Source organism: Myotis daubentonii, chromosome 8 (assembly GCF_963259705.1).
Source record: "Myotis daubentonii chromosome 8, mMyoDau2.1, whole genome shotgun sequence".
NCBI classification, from domain to species: domain Eukaryota; kingdom Metazoa; phylum Chordata; class Mammalia; order Chiroptera; family Vespertilionidae; genus Myotis; species Myotis daubentonii.
In genome coordinates, this window is record NC_081847.1 from 39,798,708 (window position 1) to 39,818,696 (window position 19,989).

A 19,989-nucleotide genomic window follows, 5' to 3' on the forward strand; every position below is an offset into this window, starting at 1 on the left:
ATACAAACAAACAAAAAAGTCCCACGTTAAAACAGAGAAAACATAAATACCCAATAAGAAAGTTCCACACTTGAGTAGTCAATAAAATGCGGACATGCAGGTCATCCAGTCATATACAGTTACTATTTCCAAGCTACATGGTGGACTCTGAGTTTCCTGGTGGCCAAAGAGAAAAGGGAAACTGGATTAGTTACATGATTTTCAAGGAAACATTCCAGGAAAGCAAGGCATATCCAGATCATTATTCTCAAAGAACGTTTTTACACTATGGGAAGTCCTCCCTGATCACTTCTTTTGTTCTCGCCAGATCTGCCAGGTAGTGACCAAGTCTGTGTCCTCCAAGCTGGAACCTTTTTTCCAGACAATGCCAGGTGAGTGCTAGATGGGGTCGAGGAGACCGAGGTAGAAGGGGTTGAGGGGTAGGGAGACAGGAAGAATGTGATGGAGCCTGGGCCTGGGTGTGAAGGGGCAGACCAGATTAATTTCACATGGCAATTGACACTGGATCCCTATTGGGCCAGGTCCTGGGGCAAGTCCAGAAGGGAGGTGGAAAAACACCCACTCATTCTCCTATCCCCACAACCAAACGCCCTCAGCTCTCTGAGGCCAGACACACATACTGTCCTGAGATCTGAGACTGATCACTTTGCCTCTCTGGGCCTTAGTTTCCGTATCTTTAAAACGGAGACAATTCTGTCTGTCCCCAAGTGCTTGGCAAACTGTGAAGAGCCATAGTAGGTGGGGGAGGACTCCCCTGGCCGAGTGCTCACCGTGTGCCTTGCACCCGGTAGAATTGTCTCTCCATGTCCTCACCACACCCCACTGAGTTTGCATTACCTCCCAATTTTACCACGAGGAAACAGGCTCAGAAAGGAGCCGTGACTTGCCCTGGACTCCCTCCCTGGAAGCCTGGTGTGGAGACACGTGGTTTATGCCCACTGATGATGCTTTACTTTGCTCCAGGCACCACCCAGCCCCTCCAGGGACAGAGCCCATCATGGGGATGTTCAGTGCAGTTGCAATGTCCAAGGATTGGCCTCGCCAGGCGGAAAAATATGTTGGGTTTGAGTCCCAGTTCCGTGCCATCTTGCCTTGGACAGGCTGCCACTTCTGAGCCTCTAACATAGGAAGAACGGGCTAAAGAAGGGACCGGTGTTTATTTAATTTGTACTGTTTGCTGCTGGGAAACAGAGAAACCTTTCAGACCTGAGCCAGCCGGGGTTCAGCCTGGGATATTATTGATGCTAATATCGGTGCCTTCTGGTGTTTGAGCCCCAACATGTACAGGGCACAGGGCATGCACCTTCTTCTCATTTAGTCCTCCAGCACCGTGAGCCACTGCTATCACCCCACTCTACAAATGACAAAAAGTGACTCAGAGAAGCAACAGGACATGGCCAGGGTCTTATAGAGTTTGATGCAAGCCCAAGTCTCTCTGCTCCTTTACCCTGTGTTTTAGCTTCATAGAGGGGCTGTTGGAAGAAGGGGGGAAGATGGTGGCTGTGAATGTGGGGTGTGGATTCATTTTCTTTTGAAGGGAGCTCCGGGTGGGCTCCCTGGAGGAGGTGGAAACGGAACAAGCACTACAGTTCTTAATTCAACTTTAGGGGATACTGACCCTGCATCAAAGGCCCCAAAAACGCTGCCATAGGGAGCCAGCTCATGGTCCGTCTTCTTTCCCTCTAGTGACAGCCAAAATAGATAATGTGGCCGGGATCGATTACTCACTGTTGGCACCACCGATAGCCACGACTGAGACCCTGGATGGGCAGCTGAAGGTGAGACTTATACCAACAATCATATACCCTCACTCCTGGGGCTCCCCATCATCCTGGGAAACAAATCTTACAAAGACTCCACCCTTTCCTCTCTTCCTCAACCACCTGCACCCGAATCTTCTTCCTGCTCAGGCACACGGTCCTCCTGTCATTCCTGGAACACACTCGGTCTGCTCTATCCCTGGCCTTGGTCCTGGCCACTCCTTCTGCCCAGAGACCCCCCCGGCTCTCCCTTCCTTCCTTCAAGTCTCTACTCAAATACCCTCTCTCCCTGGAGACACCTCCTCAGACCAGTGTCACTAAATAGCTCCTCCTCCAGCCCCATATCTGCTTTATTTCTCTCAGCAGCATTTATTACTAACACGCACGTACAAACACACACAGGCACTCACTTGGATTGAAAGAGAAGGGGCTGTGACGGCTTTGTTCTTTACTGTATGTGCAACACCTAGAACTGTGCTTGGCATATAGTAGGTGCTCAATAAATGTTTATTGAATGGGTGGATGCTATGGAAGACACCCATTGATGTTCTCTCACATCGTTGTTCCCTCTCTCCCTCTCTCTCTCCCCTTCCCCTCTTTCTAAGATCAAGGAGCATATCCTCAGGTGAGGATTTAAAAAAACAAAAATAAATATGACCATTTTGTCATATTTGCCTCTGACTTTTTAAAAATGAAACACTGTAGACATAAATAGCTCAGGCCCTCTTGGGCCCCCTCTCCAAACCTGCCATCCCACCCTCCTGAATTAATTACACTGAGGATGTTGGTGCATGTCCTTCTTGCCTACGTGTGTCTGTAATTCTTACACTGGTATTTTGTAGGCCTTTACATTTTACATAAATAGTATCTGACCATATGTATTCATCTACAATTTGCTTCTTTATAATGCAATATTATTATTTTTTAGCTAAATAGATTATTTGCTTTTGCAGTGTGTGGCTAAATTGCTCTTCAGAAACATATCCTAGCTAATAAAAGGGTAATGTGCAAATTAACCATCACTCCATCACAAAGATGGCGTCGCCCAGTCCTCTCAGCCCTACCAGAGTCCCCCAGTCCTGGGCAGCGTGAGCGGCCTGGTGGAATGCTTGCTTCGTTGCCATGATGATGAGGCAAGTGTTCCACCCTGGCCATGGAGGGCCTCTGGGCAGCGGGCACGGAGAGGCGGGGGGAGGGTTGGGGAGGGAACACTTGCGTCATCGCCCTGGCAACGAGGCAAGCGTTCCACACCTGGCTGCAGATGGGCCTCTGGGCCACGGAGAGCCTCTGGGCAGTGGGCGTGGAGTGGCCAGGCCCCGCAGAGAGCTATTGGCGCACAGATTCATGCACAGGGCTACTAGTGAAAATATATTCTCTAAGCCTGTGAATGCTTTTACCATAAACTGGATAGGGTGGGTTTAAAGTACAAATATACTGCCTAGTCAGCATGGCTCAGTGGTTGAGCATCGACCTATGAACCAGAAGGTCATGGATTCAAATCCCAGTCCAGGCACATGGCCGGGTTGCAGGCTCAATCCCCAGTGTGGGGTGTGCAGGAGTCAGCCAATCAATGATTCTCTCTCATCATTGATGTTTCTATCTCTCTCTCCCTCTCCCTTCCTCTCTGAAATCAATAAAAATATATTACAAATAAAATAAAGTACAAGTATACTCACAACAGTTCACCTCTCTCTTTGAAATTGCTGCTAACTTGTTGGATGAAAAAACAAACACAACTCATTGTTCGTTTAGTAGAATTTCTGTGCTTCCTGGTAAGGTTGAGGCAGAGCCAGTGGGATGGTGGGGAGTGTGCTGCTGGGCCCCTGATGCCCGGGGTTCCATTCCGGCTCTGCCACTTACCCGAGTGACCTGGGCCAGCCTCCTCACCTCCCCGTGCCTCAGTGTGGGCTCCTGTGAAATGAGCATGATCGCACCTATCTCACAGGGCTGGTGGGAAGGGCACGTGGACCGTGGCACCCAGGAGACGTTTGGTGCTATTGTTAGTTTCTGACCATGGCTTTCTCCTCTGTGAACGCATGTTTGGTATCCTCAATGCATTTTTCCTGGAATGAACATGTTGCATGATAATGCCTGAAGGATGCCCAGGCTCACTCTGCTGCCTCCACCTCCAGGGGGAGTTCTTCAGCCTGGCCCACCGCAGCCCCCCTCCCTTCACCCCGCCGGCGCTGGCCATACCCATGGACCATGACCACATGGTGTACCTGGGCATCTCCGACTATTTCTTCAATACGGCTGGGCTTGTGTACCAACAGGCTGGAGTTCTGAACCTGACCCTCAAGGATGACATGGTACGTCCGGGCCGGGGGTGGGTGTGGGAAGAGCAGCAGACGGTCTGGATTTGAGTCTGTTCACTCTGGGGAGACCAAGGTCTGGACCTGAGTCAGCCAGACCTGAGTTCGAATATTGATTGGCCCCTCTTTTCTCGCTGGGTCACCTTCGGCAGGTTCCTCCACCTCTCAGAATCTCAGTTTCCTCATCTGTAAAACACCAATAACCGTATCTGCCTCCAAAGGGGGTGATGAGGATTAAGTGAGATAGAAACGCACGGGAAGCACTCAGCGCAGGCTTGGCAGTGGGAGCACTCGGCGAGTGCTCCTAGTGACAGCCAGCACTGACTGAGTCCTTGCTTTATGCCAGGCTCTGTAATCCAGTCCCAGCATCATGTCACCATGATTGTCCTCCTCCTCATTATCTCTATATAGTCATGGCTGGGTCCCGCTCTAGGACTCAGTTTACCCATCTGTAAAATGAAGAGATGGCCATTGTCTCCAGAGTCTAGGTGCAACCTGATCCAACCCAGTCACCAACCACATGGGATTCCTCCTGTGCCTCTCCTGGAAGAGATGTCATAGTCTCCCTCCCCACAGAGGTACCACAGGGATGCTGAGGCCCCGCCTGCCCCTGTGGAAATAAATGAAGACCACCCGAATGAAAACTCTGTAGGGCAACGGGGTCAGCCACCACTTGCATTTGGCAAAGACTCAAAGGCAGGCAGGGGGGTGGGAAAGCTTCCTAGTGAGAGAAAGGGAGGGCTTCAATACATGAATTTGGGCATGAGGGGGACACGAAGGTGTGCGCTTTCGGAGCTTGTCGGGTGGGGAAGCTGGATGTGGGTTAATAGAAGCTGGGCATCCTATACGATTGGTTTAAGAGCATATTTGACTTTGCGGGGCAAAAAACATTGGGCAGCTGGCAGTCACGGAGCTGGTCCTGACTGTCCTGGGTTGGTTGCTGCAGAAGCCCTGATCATTGTTCCACTGTCCTATAGGTCTGGCCATTGTGTTTGTATATTCTGTTTCTTGCCCTCATATGGAATTTGCCCCCTAATCTAGAACATAATTCCCCAGAATCTTTTTTTCTTCTCTTTTCTTGCTACAGATTCCAAAGAAATCCAAATTCCGACTGACAACCAAGTACTTTGGAACCCTCATACCCCAGGTAAGAAAAGGCCTGCCCCCACCCACCACCCCCACTGTAGTCAGCTCATGCGTCAGCCGGGGAGTGCTGGGAGGACAGGGCTCTGCTGAGCGGCCTGACGAGAGCCCCCTCCAGACCCAGGGGTAGTCCAGCCTGAGAGCGTAGCAGTAATTTGCAAAGTCCATCCCCAAACAGAAAGGCTCAGGTGTGGGAGTGGCTGTGTGCTGGGGGCCCTGGGCTGGGTATCCAGCCAGAAAGACCATATCCCTGCCTTCCCCGGGCTCCAGTCTAGTGGAGAGAGAAAATGCTTAGTCAGGCACCCAACACAATAAAAAAAGAAATGCAGACTGTGATAAGTGAAGCCAACAGGTTGATAAGGTCATTAGACAAGGCAGCTAAAGAAAGCCTCTGTTCAAACAGCTCAGCTGCCATAACCAAACGCCAGACTGGGTGGCTTAAACATCAGGGATTTACCTCTCACAGTTCTGGTCCAAGATCGAGGTGGCAGCTGGTTCGGTTTCTGGTGAAGGCTCTCTTCCTGGCTGGTAGATGGCTGCCTTCTTGCAGGGTCCTCAGATGGCCTTTCCTGTGGGCACTTATGGAGAGGGGGAGCTCTCTGGGGTCTCTTCTTACAGGACACTAATCCTATCAGAGCAAGGCCCCACCCTGAAGACTTCATTCAATTGCAATTACTGTACTTCCTTAAGGCCCATCTCCAAATACAGCCACACTGGGGATTAGGAGTTCAATATACTATATGAATTTGGGGATGAGGGGGACACAAGTATTTAGTCCTAACAGCCTCTTCAGTAGTGATACTTGAAGGTGTGACTGATAGGGTAGCTAAGGGAATTGTCTTGAAGCTTAATTTGCATAACAATCGCATTCTTTTTACTCAGACTCTGAGTTTACCTGGGGAGGATTGCAGGCCAACAGAGATGGGGTGTCACCAAATCCCTCCTCATTCCCCCTTGAAGCCACCACTGCTTTCTGAGGAGGTGCCATTTGAACTAAGACCTGAGGGAAGGGAAAGAGCCAAGCTGGGAAAGAATGGAGGGACAAGCATTCAGGGAGAGGGAACAGAGAGTGCAAAGGGTCTTGGGAAAACAGCAGGTCCTATTTGCACAACAGGAGTCCCAGGTGGCTGGCACTGGAGGCGTGTAGAGTGGGGCTGGCAGGGTTTCAGCTGCCAGATCATGGGGTCTCAGGGTTTAGTCAAAATGCAATGGGAAGACATTAGAGGTGTTTATGCAGGGCCAGGACAAGACAGGATTTAGAAACATTTAAGTAAAAGTGTCCCTTTTGTTGGTTGTCCCCACGGGGGGCTGCAGGTGGCCAAGATGTTCCCCAACATGAGCATGCAGTTCCTCGTCAGAGTCTCTTCTCCACCGCACCTCACCGTGTCCCCCGCTGGCCTTGCCTGCACCCCGGTCCTGGAGGCCCAGGCCTTCGCTGTCCTCCCGAACTCCTCCTTGGCCCCTCTCTTCCTGCTTGGCATGGTAAGCTGTTCCAGGGTGTGGGCAGATGGGGAGCCCTGGACAGGAGTGAGGGCACGCCCTCGGGGTCAGGGGACCATGTGAATCCTGCCCAGATTCAAACCTGGACTCTGTAGCTGCAGGGCTGTGACCAGAGCCAGTACACTAACTGCTTTGGGCTCCTGCAGGCACTCATTCATTCAATTATTCATTCGTCATTGGTTTGAAGTATGTGTACTGTTTCTGATTCATTCACTCATATCTTCAGTCTTTTATGCATTTGTGTATTGTTCATTCATTTATTCATTCAATTATTCATTAGATTGCTAACTTGAAATATGCTATATCTCTTCTGGTTTATACATGCATTATTATTCATTTATTCATTTACTTATACCCTTGTCCAATTGATCATTCATTTGTATATTTGTTCTTTCATTCATTATGTATTCATCCACACATATCTTTGTTTATGCCTTCACTGGTATGTTCAATCCCTCACTTATTCAAGTTTTTATTCCATTCTTAATTTGTGCACTCACTCATGTGATCACTGTGCCACGCCGTGAACTTTCGGGAGGCACCCACTCTGGCCGCTGGGAGTGAGGCCAGACTTTCTCCCACCAGGAGGCACTCACAGGCCGCAGGCAGGTCTGCGCAGTCTCAAGCTGAGACCCATTTTCCCCACTTTGCAGATTAAATGGGTTCTCACAGAGTCGCTGAGGCAGGAAGCTCGGTTTTCTAACTCACCAAATATTTGTTGAATGAATAAATGAATGAATGGCTGTGGGAATAGGGCTGGCCTATGGCCTGACTCACAAGTAGCTTGGGAACTCAGACATGGACTCAGGAGCCGGGGAGAAAATGGTACTTGGTCCCAGCCTATGACTCATCAACAAGGAGGAAGAGGTCACCCCCCCACCCCAAGCTGACCCTCCTAGCCGTGGAGGCCTTCCAGAGCCCCCAGGCCTTGAGCCAGCACCTCACCTCCTGGCTTGTTGTTTTGCAGAGCGCGAACGCTTCTGTGGAGGTCGGCGCCATGTCCGACAGGCTTGTGGGAGAGCTCAGCTTGGACAAGTAAGTGGACCTGTGGGTCAGGGGGAGGGAGCTGCCCATTCATTCGTGGGGTCCATGGGCTAGCGATGGCCTTACAGTGTGCCAAGTACTATGCCATTGCTTTCCCGTTCACCCATCACATCGAAGCTTCAAACAGTGTGCAGAGGGCACAATGTTCCCATTTCACAGACAGTGAAACCAATACTCAGAGACCAAGGGACTTGCCCAACGCCACCCGTCGTAGGGTAACCAGCCATCTCAGTTTGCCCGGAGTGTCCCAGTTTGGGCACCTCTCAGTCATGGGCCAACTCATGGCTGATGCCACTCCACACTGAACCACAGCAGCCCCCTGCCACCCCACACCCCCAGCCTTCCTTGGCACTTGGAAAACCCACTTCACCCCCATCCTTGGGACCCTGTCAGCCCTCCCCTGCTGGGAGCCTGGGGTCCATGTGCTGGGTTGAATCCCTGCAGAGGAGGTGTGGGAGCGTAGTGTCTGACTTCCAGGCACCTGCATTGAAAGCACAGGTCGCTGTGGTAAGCAACAAACTTTCCAAACTTCGGCGCCCCTGGCTGTAAAATAGGCCCAAGAATTGCTCTTTCACAGCAGCATTGTCGTGAGGATGAAATGAGGCACTAATATGTGTTGTTGTGTTTGGAACACTTCAAGGGATGAAAATAAGTGCTCGATAAGTAAAAGGAAAAGAGAGACACAGAAAAAGAGAAACGCAGAAATTGCAGGGGAGACAGAGAAAGAGAGACATTCAGAGAGAGGGACACACGCACAAAGGAAGGAAGAGATGTCAAGAAAGAGAGAGGGAGCGTGAGAGACAGAGAGACAGGCAGATGGGGAGACACATAAGAGAGAGACACAAAAGGAGGAAGAGGGAGGATAGAGGTGACACAAAGAAAAAGAAAGACACCCGGAGAGAGTAGATGCCGTGGCCCCAACATTTAGACCTGGCATCTACCTCTTACTCACACTCATGCTGGTTAAACTGAGTCTTGCTTGACCCAGGCTCCTGCCCATGCCCTCCTTCGCCCTGGCACGGAGGTGTCCTTCTTCACCTTGACATGGGTCCCTGAGGCCTCTATGCTGCTCATTTCTGTGACACCCTTTTGAGAAGTGTTACTGCTTTGGGAACAGATGGATTTAATGTTCCTTGAAGCTCCCGTGGGCCTCTCAGGTACAGGAGCCGGAGAGGACGCAGCTGGGTGGTGGCTGAGCACAGACTTTCTGAAATAACCCACAGGGCTGGGGTCCTGGGGCTCCTAAGTCTTGGTGAACAAGAGTGAGTTTTCAAACTTTGTAGGTAATGGAGACAAGAGTGTTGGCCTCCGGGGGACTTATTAGAAAGCCTGCTTTGCTCATTGTTGGCTGTGTGGCCTCAGGCAGGTTGTGTGACCTCTCTGAGTGTCAGCTTTCTTGTCTGCAACATGCCAGTGCGATGGCCCTTGCCTCTTGGAGTCTTGCAGGAATTCATTGGGACAAAGTACTCAAGAGGGTGAATGATAGGGGTTTCAATAAATGGCCATTTATTTCTCCCTTTCCCTGAGATCACATTTAAAATGCCATAAAGGCTGTAAAGAGGAGATAGTTGATTGGCTCAGGCAATTGAAAAGTCCAAGGGTTTCTGAAGGCCAGGGTGGATCCAGGTGCTTAAGTAACGTCCTTGGGACTCTGACTCCCTCGTCTCTTGGCTCTGCTATCCCCGACGCTGGCTTCATTTTCCAGAAGGCTATCGCCAAGTGGTGACAGAAATGGTCACCAGCAGCTTCCTGATTTCCCTGGAGAAAAAAGAACATCCCATTGCCAATATTTCCAGCTGAGACCACCTCTCCTTGGGCCAGCCATGAGCCACAGGGCCAACCCTGAAGCAATCACTGTGGCCAGGGAGGTGGAACCTGCCCCTTGGCCAGCCCACCCGCAGCTGAGCACTGACAGTGTAGAGAATGGGTGGTTTCCCCAAAGGAAAAATCGGGGGGCTGTGACCAGAAGAAGGGGGACGACTACTGGGAGGGGAAACCAAGCAGCCTTCACCAGAGTGGCCCGTCCTCCCCAGTAACTGAATTCTCATACGAGTCAGGAAAATGGTGTCTCAGCCGCCCCTCCCGTTCTCACAGGCTGCTCCTGGAACTGAAGCACTCAGACATCGGCCCCTTCTCGGTGAGTCTGGGGCCCTTGGAGGCTCCTTCCTTCCCCTGATCTTGAGGTAATGGTCCTGAAGACCCCTGGGCTCATGGCATCATTTCAGGAGGCCACTGGTCATTTGCATACAATTTGCATGTGAGGAAATGATGGGAGGAGCTTTGTGGGCCTTGGGCAAGTCACTTTCCTTTCAGAACTTCAGCCCTTCCCCACAAGTCAGGGATAATCCTTCCCATCTGAGCTAATATGGTGAGGCTTCATTGGTGTTAAATGTGCACAATCTGGTATAGAAAATCTGCCCAGTAAATGTTTGTTGAATGAACAAGTGAATTACTTTGCTGAGCACCTGCCACATGGCAGGCGCTGCTCCAGGTGTTGGGATATGCTCATGAAGAAGACAGGGAAGCCACCCTTTCTGGAGCTTCGCATCATAGCGGGAAAGCAGACAATACGAGAGGAAGATTACTTCAGTCAAGATCAGTGCTATGAAAAACAAAACGGAAGTGGGGTAGGCAGTGATGAGAAGGTTGAGGGTTAGACAGTGTGACCAGGGAAAGCCTCTCTGAGGAGGTGATATCTGGGCCGAGGGAGGCAGCAGGGGGGAGATCTGCCGCAGGCAGAAGAAATAGCAGGGACAAAGGCCCCGGGGCTGGCTCACCGGGCCTTCTGGGCTAGAGCAGATGGTGTTGGAAGGGCAGTGAGGAGCAGTGAACTGTTTCATACAGAGTGACATGACCTGATTTGTACCTTGCTGAAAGTTGCCCCAGGCTGGGATTAGGAGAATGGAGTCTGGGGACATTGTTAGACCACATTAATAAATGGGGAGGTGGGCACATTTGTCCATGTGAGAGACGAGGCCAGGAAGAAAGAGAAAGATGATAGATTGGGGACATGTACTTTGGAAGGTCAGACAAAACCTTTTTTTAAATTTTGTAAAATATGTTTTATTGACTTTAGAGAGAGAGAGGAAGGGAGAGATAGGTAGAAACATAAATATTGATTGGCTGCCTCCTGCACGCCCCTCACTGGGGGTCCAGCCTGCAAACTGTGACCTCTTGGTTCATGGGTCGTCACTCAACCACTGAGCCACACTGGCCAGGCCAGGCAAAGCTTGAAGAGAGATATGATGTGTGGGGTGAGGGAAAGGGCATTGAAGAATGAAATCTAGATTTTTGGCTTGAGCAGCTGAGTGAGTGGCAAAGTCACTGAGATGGAGAAGGGCAGGTGGGAGGGAGAGGAGCAGAGTTCTCACCAGCCCAGGTAGATGATGCCAGTACCTGGAATCCCTGACCATCATTAAGTAGACTCACCCCTGCCTCCCTTGCCCAAGGAGGGCCCTGCTGGAGAGCTGCCCACATAAGAAGTAGCTCTAATGCTCTTCAACAGCTGCCCCGAGTGAGCATCACCCTGGTGACTCCCTTTAGACGCCACAGCATGCGGATTCTGCCCACAGCGCCTTACTGCAGTGGCCTCTTGGTGAACCCCTGGAGAACATTTCCTTGGCTCTCCAGCCCTGCCGGGGTTCTTTGTCCCAGCATCAAGAAGGGTTCAGGAATCTGGGAAAGGGGCTGTGCGTAGATGACATAGGAATCCAGAGACTAATAATGAGTCCGGAGACGAGATATAATTTTGAAAGGCATTGGGGGTCAGAGGACCTTCAGCTAAAGGAACTGAAGACTCCCTCCTTGTCTAGGACCCTTGCTTTTATTCACACAATTTGTCCTAAGGCAAGGTGGAGATAATACACTTCAAAGGGTAAGGTTTCAAAGGGTGCAGAAGCATTGTCAGTTTGGGGAATAGCCTACGGCTGTTCAGGTGTTTGGCCAGTAGGAGGCAATAACACGTAGATTAAGATGCCCTTTAACTGTCTGGCACCCACAATCAGTTTCCTATTCAGGCTTGGGGAAATGCCTTTAGCCATTCCCAACAGGTGACTATATGTGTGACTCAACCCTGTTGAGTCCCCAAGTTTCATCAACCTTGATGAAACTCTTAAAATTATGACATGCTGGAGTTGGTCTACGGCACTGCCCCAATACCCCCACCAAGTGGGTGCAACCCCAAAGTCAGACCGCCCCGATGTCCCTCCAAATCCGATGGAACTCCAACCAGCCCTTTCTGTCTGATGAGAGATTACAACAACAACAACAACAAAAAGGCTCAAAGCTACCTCACTGTGTTCTCATGGCTTCACTGGTGCTAAGGCACCCCAGTGTGATGACTCTGTGGGTAACCAACTGCTGCTTCTGCAGAAAATAAAAATGTTAAGTTCCTAGATTCATGGGAAGAAGGGCACCGTGTTTGATGAGCCCAGAGAATTACAGCCTGGGAGAGGAGACTCAATTGTTCCAGAAACAAAAATGTGCATAATTACAAGTTGTAAATGTCACCGCTGCAGGCAATGCTCTTGAGGGTGTTACAGTATAGTTGACTTTTTTTTTTTCATTGCAAAAGCAAAACATATACATTAGAGAACAATCAGAACCTACAGGTTTACAAAAGAAAGAAAATAAAAACCATTTCCTAATTTCCCCATTAGCTAATAATTCGAAGTATATCCTTCCTCACCTTTTGCTATGCGTATTCAATAACAAAATGCAATTCTGTGGTTTCCACAGCCCACTTTCCTTATTCGAAAAATATCATAAATATGTGATTATAATTATACTTCTACACTGTCATGCATAACAATTGTGTAGTTTCCTAGCATCAAAGTGCCACCATGTCCTCCAGATGGCTCCCCAAGTGTGGACATGTAGGCTGCTTTTTAAACAATTGTTATTACAGTATAGTTGACATGCAATATTATATTAGTTTTCAGGTGTACAACACAGTGATTTGACATTTATATTCCTTACAATATGATCACCACACTAAGTCCAGTAACCATCTGTCACCATGCCAACTTAGCACACTATAAGTGACTATATCCCCCTTCCCCATTTTCACCCACCCCTCCATCCCCCTCCCCTCTGGCGACCACACATATAAGTGAAATCATGCTGTATTGTCTTCATCTGTCTGAGTTATTTACCCTCCAGGTCCATCCATGTTGTCACAAATGGCAGAATTTCATTCTTTTTTTTTTTTTTTTTTTTACTGCTGAGTAGTATTCCATTGTTTTTGTTACATTCATCACTCTTTGAGCATCCTTGCATCTGTTTCTGCCCACATCCTGGTCACTTCCTCAGGATAAATGCCTTAGAGGCATGTTTGCAGCCCACCAAACACACACGTTTTTAAGGCTTTTGATGAACATCGCTGAATAACCCTGGGACAGGTTGAGCCAGTGTGCCCTCTAGCCCGCATTTTCACATTTAAATACTCTGCCTTGCACCTTATAGTCCAGAACAGTGATGGCGAACCTTTTGAGCTCGGCGTGTCAGCATTTTGAAAAACCCTAACTTAATTCTGGTGCCGTGTCACATATAGAAATTTTTTGATATTTGCAACCATAGTAAAACAAAGACTTATATTTTTGATATTTATTTTATATATTTAAATGCCATTTAACAAAGAAAAATCAACCAAAAAAAAATGAGTTCGCGTGTCACCTCTGACATGCGCGTCATAGGTTCGCCATCGCTGCTCTAGAACTTGCGTTGCCACTGGAACCTTTAGAGTTAGAGACCACTTCTGTGACCTTGACCGAGCTGCAGAGTTTTCACATCACGGGGGTCCATCTCTCAGCCTTTTCCAGTTGGGAGGTGCCCTGCGTGGGCGGGAGGGTGATGGAAGACCGCGCTGCCTGCATGCCTGACCTGGGCCCGGTTCTCCTCTGGTTTCCAGGTTGAGCTGCTGCAGACCATCATGAACTACATTGTGCCCACGACTGTGCTTCCCAAGGTTAACGGTAAGGAGCTTTGCCGAAACACCTGAGCTTTAGTCCTGGGAGAAGTAGTAGGGATAGTTCTTAGAGCCACCTAACACCTGGCTCCAAGTGTGGGGGCTGAGGGGTGGTCACCTCAGGTGGCACCTGGCCCAGATTCGGGATGAAGAAAACGGAACTCCGCGTGGGTGGCATTCTTATTAAGGCCCATCTGATCCTTATGAGGTGGGGGATTATTAATATCTCCTGCTTTCATGGGAGGGGGTCAGAGAAGTTGAATGACCAGGCCACAGAGCAGGTGAGAGATGGAGCTTGGGTTTCATCCCACCTCTGAAGCCAGAGCCCTTGGCCTTTCTCCAACTCTGGGAGGAAGGCCAGGGGAGAAGGGTCCCAGCTAAGGTCTTATGCTCACCACACTGGTGAGCCTGCCGCTAACGTTGGCATAGCCAGGGGCGATGGTACACAGAGAGGCCCACATAGCATGTGACTAGACTATTAAAAATAATAAATGAAGGCAACAAATTATTATATAGAGTCTGACTCATCCTCCCACCTTGACACATGTAGCTTCATAATGACCTAGGAGACCAGGTTTGAATTTAGCATCGTCCTGAGTTCCAGTTCAGAACGTGGTGGTGTCGGAGAGCTGATCCCTGGCCACCGCCCATCTCTGATTTTATCCTAAACATGGAGGGGCTTCCTGCAACCACAAGTAGATACCCCCAATCACATGTCCACAGGCCATCCACACCCGTGTGAGCAGCGCCCCCTGGTTGCCACCAGGCCTGGTGCCCACCAGCAGGGTGCTCACCCTCAGCAGGTGATCGCGGTCAGAAGGCCTGCTCAGGTCCTGGACGTGAGCTTGGGTGATGGGTGGGAATGCGAGGGTCCCAGGTTTCTCTCCAGTCCAGGGAGGCCGCCCACCTGGCCCCATCTCCTCCCGTCTCCTCCCTGATCCTTTCCTGAACCTCCGTTGCAGAGAGGCTGCAGAAAGGCTACCCTCTCCCGCTGCCCACCCACGTCCAGCTCTTCAACCTGGTGCTTCAGTCTTACCAGGTGAGTCCCAAAGGCCTCTTTTCACTCTGTCTCCTCCACAACCGCAACTGGTGCTGAAAAGCTTTCCCTATGCAAGCCCCGTGCCAAGCACTTTCTACCCTTACAGCACCCCTGGAAGGTGGGCGCTCTTGATAAACAGAGAAGGAAGCCCAAGACTCAGAAATGCCACGTGGCTATTTAATGAAGTTCAGATCCAAAGCCAGGCCCCTGCATATATTTTTTAATTGATTTTCTTAGACAGAGAGGGAGAGAGAGAGAGAGAGTGAGAGAGGGAGGGACATGGATGTGAGAAACATTGATTGGTTGCCTCCCATATGCACCCCAACCAGGGAGCCAACCTGCAACCTGGGCATGTGTCCTGACCAGGAATCGAACCAGCGACTTTTCGAACCAGCTGAGCCACACCGGCCAGGGCCAGGTCCCTGCTTTTAACTGTTGGCTGCATCATTCGCACCTGACACCTGGTAAAAATGGAACTCCCTCGGTGCCATAGAGCCTCTGCGGCTGCATTTAATTATTGTTGCATGCCTCCTCTTTTGCATCGGCGTCATTCCACGCCTGTGGGTATGAAGCCTGGTCAGTGGCTGGCGAATTCAGATACCAGTCCGGGCCTCCTTCTCCCAGCCCGACCCCCAGCCCGACCCCCAGCCCTACCCCCAGCGGCATTGGGCACTCTTTACCCCTTTCTTGGGAGCATTCTTCTTAGCTTCAAAGAGCCCCCTCTCCCTGTTTGCCAGCCGCCTCTCCCTGGGCCTTTCAGTCCCCTTTGCTGCTTCCTGCTTCCCCTTCCTTCCCAGGGGGAGCTCCCCAGGTTCCTGCCCAGGCTCTGCCTTCCCCACTATGGGCTTTCCCTGGTCACGGCCATCAGCTCAGGCTCAGCAGCCACCATTATGCCACCCCGAGGCCCGAGCCTGTCCCAGCGAAGCTGATCGCTCTGCAACAAACCATCGCCTCCTGTTGCCCTCCTTACCTTAGTCATTGTCTTTCCTGATAACCTCTTGGCCCCATGGGAACCCCCACCACCCAGATTCCTTGCCCTCCCTCATTCCCAACATCCAAGCAACCCCCAACTCTTTAGACTAGGGAGCTAGTAGGGCGAAGAGACTGGAGAAAAGTAGATGAGAGAGCAGAGAAAACATATCTCCTATTTGCCCACCTTTCCCCAAGTTCATCCTTAAAAGAAATAATGATCCACGGCACCATTTTATTTCTTCATCTGTGAAAGTTCTGAGTAAAGGGCAGGCAGGAGCAGGGAAGTGGGTTGGCAACCTTGGCTGGAACAAGGGCTCCCTTGAGCTGCCATGAGGCCCGGGTGACAAATGAAGGCCCCGGAGCTGCCAGGGGTCTGCACATCTGAGAGCTGCCAACACATTCAGGGGCGCTGTGATGTGCAGACCCCAGAGACGCGACCCGAGTGCCCCCTCACTCCCGCCTTTCCGTCAGCGGACAGCACCACTCTGCCCTCTCCCAAAGTTCTCTTCTAACAACCCGGCAGCCCCACCCTCACCACAGGGGTGTGCTTCCAGCTGTTGACAGCATTGTGTCTCTTCCTAGAACTTCCTGCTGTTTGGAGCAGATGTTCTCTACAACTGAAGTCGCCACCGTGCGGGGCTGTCAGCACACCAGCCGCTGAGGGGTTGTCAACACTGTTCCCGACAGGCCCGCGGGCCACCTTTCTCCAGGCGCCCCCTCTAGCTCTTGACCCAGAGACCCTTGCGAACGTCTCTGAACTCAGGTTCAGAAATGACCTAAGCATGGAGAGCCTTGCTGCTTGGGAGAGTGTGTGCTGTGTATTTTAGGGATTATGAGCTTCTTTCAAAAGCTAAGCCTGCCAGACATTTCCGCCAGGAATTGCATTTCAGTTGCGTAACCACAATATGTCTCTTTGTGCTTCACACACACACACACACACACACACACACACACACACACACACACGAACGAAAAAGAGAAACACCTGGGGTTTTTTAAACGTGGAATTCTGTGTGATGGTATTGTTTCTTGTTTTATGTCCATTCATTCATTCATTGGCTGTAGTCAGCATGGCCTGCGGCATCAGCGTACAGCACAGATACAGTCGCCTCTTCATTTTTCTAGTTACGACCTTGGGCCCCCACATGCCTCTGTTAGCAAGAAGCGCCATTGCTCCCCTTTGGACACTAAAGGGAGTCTTGCTTTCTCATATCAGAGTGCTGCGTAGATGGGTCCGCTAGGCTGTTGTTCCTGCCACTGCCACCTGGTGTCGCTGTTGAACAGCTATCCTGCAAAGCCTGTTTTCCCTGCCCCACACTTGGGCCCAAGGATGATGGTCCCCCTAGACCAGTGGTTCTCAACTTTCCTAATGCCGTGACCCTTTAATACAGTTCCTCATGTTGTGGTGACCCCCGATTTCATTGTTACAGATTGAACATAATTAAAGCATAGTGATTAATCACAAAAACAGTATGTAATTATATATGTGTTTTCCGATGGTCTTAGGCGACCCCTGTGAAAGGGTCGTTTGACCCCCAAAGGGGTCGCGACCCACAGGTTGAGAACCGCTGCCTGTGCTCTCCTCTCCTGCCCAGCCCTTGGGCCCAAAGCAGAACTGGGCCAGGGGACAGAGGCCATTGAAGGTTTCAGTCGATCGCATTTTCAGCTGCAATTAGCCCTTCCCCATGACTGTCCAGGCTGGCGTGGAAGCCGGGTCACCAGTCCAGACCGTCCTTGAACTCTTAGTGAGCCTCCTCCGGGCTTCAGGATAGTTCCAGCCATGGAACAGCAGGTGTGGCAGCCTCAGGCCATTAGATGGGCTCTAACAACATTTTATTTCAAATTGATTGAGCATTTCTGGAAGGCCTCTTTGAGCTGCTGACATCTGGTCTGAGACCAGAAGGGTGAGGAAGAGTTTGAAGCAGTCAGTGGGATGTGGGGTGACATGACCAGGGTTAGCTTTTAAAATGTTTTGTTGTGACTTCTGAAAGCATTGGAGGGGCAAGAGTGGAAGGGGGTGTGCACAAGTTAGAAATCTGTTGTTCAGACTTCATCCAGGCGGGCGATAACAAAAATAGACAAAAGTGTTTGTCGTGATGAAAAAGCTGATAAAAGGTGTTTTTAAAGAAAAATGTACACACTTCTGCTAACACCATCAATCCTCTGACAAATGGAGGTGGAGGCTCTGGGGCCACAGGGGAAGGGAGGGTCATTGATCAAGCACAGCACAGGAGCGATTTTATTTAATCCCGCGGCACTCTCACCCCCAAAGTGGGAAGTGGCCAGTCCTCTTAGATTGAGTCACTCTCCCTGGGTCCACAGCTTGCAAGTGGCAGAGCTGGATTCCCACCCTCTGCCCTCAGAGCCCATGGTCTCTCCACTCCTCCCAGGTGTCAAAGTCTTGTGTGTCTGATGCTTGGGACGTGCGAGGCAGAACTACCAAGTTCAGTTGTACCGGTTTGCACTGTAGACAGGTGTCAGGCTGGGGGGACACAATCCTTTCTCTAATTTGCCCACCAAGAGGATGCGCCTTTTCCTACTTGCCTAGCGGAGGCTCTGAAATGGAACAGAAAAGCGGCCAGTGGGGCTGGAAGGAAGAGCATGAGTGGGGACACAACACGGATGAGCAGGGGATGACGCAATCCAATTCTCGTTTTTAAAAGACCCCTCTGGTTGGAATCGGGAGCAGAGCTGGTAAGTACAGGGACACAGCCCTGCCTCCTGAACCTTCACCTCATCTCCCACCTTCTCTTTGGACACAGTTGCCTCCCCTCCCCCATCCTCTACTCTCCAAAACACTCAGGCAGCCCCCGTTCCACTCTATAGAAAAAAAAAAGGCAGTATTTCTTGAGCCTGAGGACTGGTGAGTGGAACACACTGTGCCCTGGGGACCGCTCTCTAGTGGCTGAGAAACAGGCAGTTGTTTGGGGGTGTGATCTGAGGACTCCCCAAGACAACCCAACTCATCTGCCAGGCTGCCTACAAACCGCTGTCAGGGCGGCTTCTCCCAGAGGCGGTGCCGCTCCGAGGCCTGCTGACGGGCGGTTTCCTCGGGGAGTGCTGAAAGCGCTCTCGGATTAGATGACTGGGATAGTTGCACACGTCTGTAAATACAGCAAAAACCACTGAACTGTACCCTTTACATGGGCGAGTGCTACGGTATGTGAAATATATGTCGATAAAGCTGTTAAAAAGCAGAAAGAATTGCCTACTCCGGATTCCTAAAAGCTCTCCATTTAATCAGCTTCCTTTGGGGGTCAAGCATTGCCCTCTGGGGTTCCTTTTGGAAAGGGAGACATTAAATATGATGGAGGGGTGCCCTCTGTGGGGAGGCGCGGGGAGGGCCGTGCGGAGACTAACGCTGTGCTCAGCATTTTTGCCACATCCCCTCAGAGGCCATGAGTGCCCCAGCCCTGGGCTAGTCTCTTCACATCTGTTATCTCATCTAATCCTCACGACTCTGAAAGTAGACAAGGGGTCCCCATTTTCCGGATGCAGAGTCTGAGGTTTGGGGAGGTGCTGTGGCCCGCTCGAGGTCACTCAGAGCTTGGGCTAGGGAGCACCGGGCCCTAGTTTCAAAAGTCAACCCAGCTATGCACGGCTGCACAACTGTCCAGATGGTGCTTACCCTCTCCGATCCCCTATTTCTTCCTCTGAAAGTAGAGGGAAAACCTCGCCCTTGTGTTTGGTGTGAGGTTTTTGGGAGGAATCGGTGGTATCATTAATAAGCTCATGGCATGGTGGTTATGAGCATGGGCTGTGCTCCCGGACACTCTGGGTTCAAATCCCAGCTCTGCTATTTATCAGCTGTGTGAACCTGGGCAATTAACTCTCTGGGCTTGGATTTTTCTTATCTGAATCATAAGAATACCAACCTCACAGGGTTGTTATGAGGATCAAATATATGTGCAACCTGTGGGCCTAGGACCTGACACATAGCAATCAAAGTTAGCTCTAAATATCAGTAAATCCAGTAAATCCTTCTCTCTATACTATGAGGACTTGCCATAGTTGCAGTCCCAATGCCTGGCATATAATAGACGCTCAGTAAATATTTACTTTCAAAATCATCTAGGATTTGAATTCATGTCTGAATTCATAGTGACTCAAAGCCACTATGTCGGTAATTCTCAAAGTATAATCCTGAGCTGCCTGCCCGGAGGGGCCTGAGCCCAAGAATCGGAACCGCAGGCTGGCCAGAAAGCAGGGTTCAGGGCTGGCCCACAGTGTGACTTGGGCCAGTCTTCTCCCCCT

At 50.6% G+C, this 19,989-nt stretch overlaps 1 protein-coding gene across 1 annotated transcript in view; it reads left to right on the forward strand.

Moving 5' to 3' along the window:
* The window catches only part of BPI (bactericidal permeability increasing protein), a 32,066-nt gene extending 15,372 nt beyond the window's left edge, over positions 1–16,694 (forward strand). Inside the window, exons 6-15 of the mRNA XM_059706126.1 lie at positions 308–371; positions 1,687–1,778; positions 3,893–4,069; positions 5,160–5,219; positions 6,530–6,697; positions 7,683–7,750; positions 9,854–9,896; positions 13,668–13,731; positions 14,687–14,763; positions 16,318–16,694. Coding sequence (XP_059562109.1) covers positions 308–371; positions 1,687–1,778; positions 3,893–4,069; positions 5,160–5,219; positions 6,530–6,697; positions 7,683–7,750; positions 9,854–9,896; positions 13,668–13,731; positions 14,687–14,763; positions 16,318–16,356 — 852 coding nt within the window. The 3' untranslated portion in view covers positions 16,357–16,694. The remainder of the gene's footprint in view (positions 1–307; positions 372–1,686; positions 1,779–3,892; positions 4,070–5,159; positions 5,220–6,529; positions 6,698–7,682; positions 7,751–9,853; positions 9,897–13,667; positions 13,732–14,686; positions 14,764–16,317) is intronic.
* Positions 16,695–19,989: the final 3,295 nt, after the last annotated feature.